A 6,247-nucleotide genomic window follows, 5' to 3' on the forward strand; every position below is an offset into this window, starting at 1 on the left:
TGGTACCAACATCATCAATGGGAATCACCCACCGACCGATCTATCATCATCCAGATACGGCCCTGCCAGCACAAATTCCACACAATGGGAATTCTGCCGTTCACTGAATCCTCTCATCATCTAGGATTCAGTCCTCATCAATGCTTATGAATGCATGCAAACATATATATAACATACTTTCATCATCTCCATTCTATGAGTAGCATCATCTATACTCATTTCATCATCATCATCATCATTATTAAGCATGTCCATATATACATTAACATCATTCAATATAATCAATCATCAGTAAACCACAAAATCACATTACAAAGTTTACACAGTCTCAAACAGCATACAAAACAGGCCTACAGATCGAAAGTTACGCATCCTTGAACTTTCCAGACGAATCACAAAATAGGATTTTCACACACAGCGACCATACGCGTATCACCAAGTCCATACGCATATCGCCCTATTCCATACGCGTATCATACGCGTTTCACCAGGGTCAAAATGGCCAAAAAACAACCTCATACGCGTATCAGCCTTGCCATACGCGTATCACCAGAATAAATTTCCTCTTTTAAAATTCCCATACGCGTATGAGCATCCTCATACGCTCCTCATACGCAAATCACCAGTACATGGTATTTGGGACAGGGCAGTTGCGTATCATACGCGTATAGCCCTTGGAGAATGTCCCTCATACGCGTATGACCTCATCCCATACGCGTATGACACTGTTCCTTACGCGAAAAACCAGAAAATGCCCAGAATTCTGCAGTTTCGTAACAGTCCAATTCTCACTCGATTCTACTCATACCAGTTCACGATTTTGAGTATAAAACAGTCCATTTACACGTTTTCATACACAAGATTCGTTCATATGGATTAATATATCACCCTATATCAATTCATACATCAAAAATGCCCTAATCTAATCAATTTTTAGAACTCAAAACCTAACTCTGACATACAAATCGAATTGACTCAACAACACAACTACTCATACACTATTTATCTATAATCACAATAAGAGATGATAATTGGAAGAGTCCCCCCTAGGGATGGCAATGGGAAGGGTTTGGGCAGGGTACTATAGTACCCGTCCCCATACCCGCAGTTTAAAAAAATCCCCGTACCCGAGCCCAAACCCGCGTGGGTATCAATATTCATGCCTGTACCCGAACCCTGTGGGTACTTCAATGCCCATACCCATATCCGTTTACCCGCATTAATAGTAAAATTAAATCTTTTATTTACAAAATATCATATAATTTAAGTCTTTTTAACAATATTAAAAAAATTATGTATGTTATTGTTGAGTTAAGAAACAAATAAACACAATGTGTAATGATTTAATAGCGATATATTTTTAAAAAAATTTAAAATCATGCATTTTTATATAATAATATAAATGACATTATAAAATATATAATGTGGGTATGGGGCGGGTTGGGTAGTAAGGTACCCGTGCCCGCACCCATACCCGTATATTTTAATGGATAATTACCCGTGCCCGTGCCCATACCCATTTTTATGGGTATTTACCCTACCCGATATGGGGTTTTTTGTGGGTATCCACTGGGGATGGGCCAAATTGCCATCCCTAGTCCCCCCTTACCTTAGCCAAATTCTTGATCTTCGGTCTCTTCCTCTTTGTTCCTCTTTCACGTTCTTCGTGTTCCAACTTCTCTCTTTTCACGTTCTCCTCTTTCCTTCCCAATTCTAATTATTTTATGAAAAATAATAATAAAATTAGTAAAGGGACTTCCTATATCACACCCCCCTCCTTTACTATTTCTCACATGGCCCAAATGCCATAAACCATTATTTTCACAAAAACCTTAATAATTCTAATTATTAATTCAATATTCCAAATTAAATTAATATTAAAATTATACGGGTGTTACAAATGTCCTCAGGAAAATACCTCCTCAGAAACTCTCTTTTGAACACAGCCCAAGAAATAGCTACACCATCAGCCTCCAGTTCAGTTCTGGTAGCCATCCACCAATCATCAGCCTCTTTGGACAACATATGTGTACCATACCTCACTTTCAGATTCTCAGCACAATCGATGACCTTGAAAATCCTCTCGATCTCCTTAAGCCACTTCTGAGCACCTTCAGGATCATGCGTGCCCTTGAACAACGGAGGATTGTTCCTCTGAAAACTGTTTAGCTGCCCGTCAGCACCAATACCAGCTCCATTGGCATTCCCTCCCAGTACACCAGCAATCATGCCCAGAGCCTCAGCAATTGCGTCGTCGTTTCTTCCTCCTCTTCCGGCAATTGTTCTGCTAAATATAAAACAATATTCATTCCAACAAGAAGTATCGATAGTGTCAACCTTACACTAATCGCATACGAGGGATTGACTGACACTAAGAATCTGACTCAAACGACCGACTATGCTCTGATACCACTATTGTAACACCCTTCTAAACCTCGCGGAAATTTAAATAAATATATCAGAGTAAAAACATATACACAAGGGTGCCACAATTATTTAAAACAGATAATTCAACCATGGTCAAAGTCATGCTTCATTAGGAAACGGTTCACCAAAACACAATCATGTTTATCACAGCGGAATAGGAAACATCATTAATAAAACCAAAAGAAAATATAATTCAACACCAAATAAAATAGAGTAATCTCAGAAAACTCTATAACTATCGTTCCCCAGTGTTACAAGACCAGAGCATGACCGACACGACCCAACATAAACGGATAAACTCTACGAGTCATCCTCACCGAGCACTAATGCCACTACTCCTCAATCTGAAAAATGACAACATGTAAGGGTGAGTCTCATTCTCAATTAGTAAATATTATGAAATTCATAAATAACAAGCATAATAATATACCGTTCCCTCAATTATACATATTCAGATTCACATCTATTATTCATTAATTCACACAATAATAGATTACAACACATAACATAGAAATCCATACAATCATGTTATGACGAAATGCATATGACACAACTGACACTATGCATGTGGTACCAATAAACCGTGGAACTAACCGATCTACGCCTCATCGAGATACGGCCCACCGACACAATTTCCGCACAATGGGAAATATATCCACCAACGATCCAAACATCACCGGGATCCAATATCAAATGCATATGAATGAATGAAACACACATAACATACTTAAAACATCATCGAATCACGATGAACAATTCATCTCAACACCACATCACCGAATGAGTATGTACATGTTTTCAACATCATTCAAATAGTCATGCATTCATCACAATCATAATAATAATCACAATCAATTCATTTTCACACCAAATACATTGTCACACCTATCTCATATGCACACAATGTTCAATTCTCATCAAGTAATTAAATCGAGTTTTAAAGAAATAAAGTCGGCTACTGCCCATATTCATCATTCATCATATAAAACATTTAATTACTTGCACAACGCCCAAAATGGCACTAAGAAATGATTCACGGATCAAAAGATACGTTATTTTAAAGTTTGGAAAAATTCACACACATCAAGGTTCGCTCAGCGACGCAAGGCAGAAGCGAAATCCTTCAGACCTCCGCTTAGCGGACCTCTAGCGACGTCAAACAGAAGCGAATTACGTTGGGACCTCCGCTCAGCGGACCCTCTCCGCTCAGCGGACCTGCGATTTTAGCAATTCTCAGGTCTGCAACAGACCCTGCGATTCCACCTAGTTTCAGTCCAAAATCGACCCCAAACATCACATACAGGCATATAATCATCATACATTTAATCATACACCACAAAACATCATTTAAACTCATTATTAACCAAATAGTTCACACAATCATCATTAATTCAATCCAAATTATAACACCTTAACCTAACAATCCCAGTGTCTAATTGAACCAAACCATACATCAATCTACCTATTACCTAAGACCACATAATATATACTAAAAGGAAGAGTCCCCCCTTACCTCGATGAATCTCTTGAATGCTCTCCTTCCGATTTCACGTTCTTGCCTCTTTCTCTTCTTTTACCCTTTTCACGTGTTCTTCTTTTCTCCCCAAATGGTTCCTTTTCTTATTTTATGAAAAATAAAATAAAATGAACACCACTTAGTAAAAAGGCCTAACCAAATAGCACCCCTCTTTTACTCACATCACACCATAAGCCCAATAGCTCTTATTCCATCAGTTCTAATTAAATTCAAATAAAATACTAAAATTTCAATTATTTAATTTAAATCCAAATTAAATTAATAAACTGAAATTATGGGGTGTTAAAGACGAGGTCTGCAAAGAGATGAAAAGGAAAGAAATGAAAAGTGAATAAGAAATTGTGGAATGAAAGGGTATAGACGATGTTAGCAATTGTTCATAGGTTTTCAAAATGTGGAGGGAAAACCCAATGGATATTAAGATGCAACAACAAGTTTTATAAAAAGAGAATGCCACTTGAACTAATAGAGAAAACTGATTGGTTGGAATAAAAATTTAAATTAGCAAATTACAAAAAATGTTATTTTGAAAGGAAAATTTTATTTGCAAGAAAGGTATTTTAGAGTGTTTGGTAGCATGTTCTATTATTAAGTAGGTAGTTGATTGATATCATCCTTTTTACTCCTTTCGCTTGTTTCTTCTTCTTAAGAAGAAGTAAATATTTCTTCCAGTAATACAATATAAAAAAGAAATCAACTAAATCAATCAATTCTTAAAACTTTGTCTATATTATGATGTAAAAATAAAAATAATTAATAAACACAATACTTACATGCTAATCATATGTTAATCATATGTTAAGAAATTGTCGTTGAAATGTTTTACATACAAAAAATAATTTGTTGATATTGTGGATTGCTGGTGTTATTAAGTGACTATAATAATGGTTCAAATATGGAAGGTAGTTATGATAGTAATATGGATTCAAAAGAAATATTGAAGTTGACATAAACCATAATATTCTTTTCATAATGTTAAAATGTTTTTAAAATTGACGAGCACACCCACACTTATAATCCAAAAATTATGACACCCTAATTTTCAAAATAATATAAATATATTTTATATTTAAATTTCCTTATTAAAAAAAACAATTTTTAGATGTAAGACATCACACCTGACACCATCAATCAACAGAACCAATTCATTTTAAAATTCTTCATATTTAATTTTTTTTCATAAATAGATATTTTTATATAAGAGAGATTAATTTTTTGACATATAATCATTGCAAACACCAAACACTATTATGTTAAAAACATTATAAATATATTATCTGCAGAGACAGATACCGTATATCATTTGAATATTTGTGAATGAAATTTCATTTGAATCTTCAAATCTAATAGGCTCTACTTCACCCTCTCATGTTATAATTTTCCACCCTCTAAAATTACCACCGTGACGGATGCAAAGTTCCGATTTATAGACAGAAGCAGTACGTGATAACCAGATTAGCCATAATAGATAAACTATTATTATTCCAAATTTCTCTGCCAAAAAAACAGAAACTTCAAAAATAAAACTTAAAGAAATAATTTCTCAAATCCAACAAAATAGAAAAATTTAACAAGTAATTGATTTGAAATTGAAATCAATAATCAATATACATATATTACCTCTTAAAGGGCTTAACATGTACGCAAGATTCATTGTAAACTGCATAAAACAGACAATGTAAATTAGTAGCAATTTAATCATAATAAAAAATTGAAATTTTATTTAACTATAATTTAAATGTAATAAATATTTTATAAAATATTATTTAGTCACAATTTAAGTTTAACTGTGACAAATTTTTGATTCTGCATGGTAGCTCGCTTTCAAAGACTGTGGCGCCTATAGATCAAAATTTTAATTTGAATAGAAATAACAAGATGATAAAATAATAAAATAGGGTTATGAAGAACTTACACTAATGAAGAATCCAGCATTCAAAAGAATAGTAGAGGATACATTATTGGTAAGAAGATCCCTAAAAAGCACATGATAAAGAAAGAAAAATGGAAAGTTAGATATAGGACCAAACATATGGTTGTAAGCATGTATTTTAGCCAACACTTGAGGGTTTTGACGAGATTTGTTCTTTAATGTTGGAATCAAAAAATCGACGGGCTTATCACAAATTGGACATTTGCAGCGCTCAAAATTTCGCCACATCCAAATATACATCATACATGTTCCACAAATCCAGTGATAACATGTCGCTTGACATGAAATCTGGAATTTTTTGTCGCATGTTAAACATTCATGTGACATTTTGAACAATACAATGTTATGAT

General features: G+C 34.3%; 1 protein-coding gene across 1 annotated transcript; it reads right to left on the minus strand.

The window, feature by feature from the left end:
• Positions 1 to 5,213: 5,213 nt before the first annotated feature.
• On the minus strand, positions 5,214 to 6,247 carry LOC131639451 (uncharacterized). Its single transcript, XM_058909947.1, has 3 exons — positions 5,880 to 6,247; positions 5,585 to 5,624; positions 5,214 to 5,458 (listed from the first exon to the last, which is right to left on the minus strand). The coding sequence occupies exons 1-3, from the start codon at positions 6,222 to 6,224 to the stop codon at positions 5,331 to 5,333; spliced, it is 513 nt and encodes a 170-aa protein (XP_058765930.1). The 5' UTR covers positions 6,225 to 6,247; the 3' UTR covers positions 5,214 to 5,330.

The sequence above is a fragment of the Vicia villosa genome, unplaced genomic scaffold (assembly GCF_029867415.1).
Source record: "Vicia villosa cultivar HV-30 ecotype Madison, WI unplaced genomic scaffold, Vvil1.0 ctg.002637F_1_1, whole genome shotgun sequence".
Taxonomy (NCBI): Eukaryota; Viridiplantae; Streptophyta; class Magnoliopsida; order Fabales; family Fabaceae; genus Vicia; species Vicia villosa.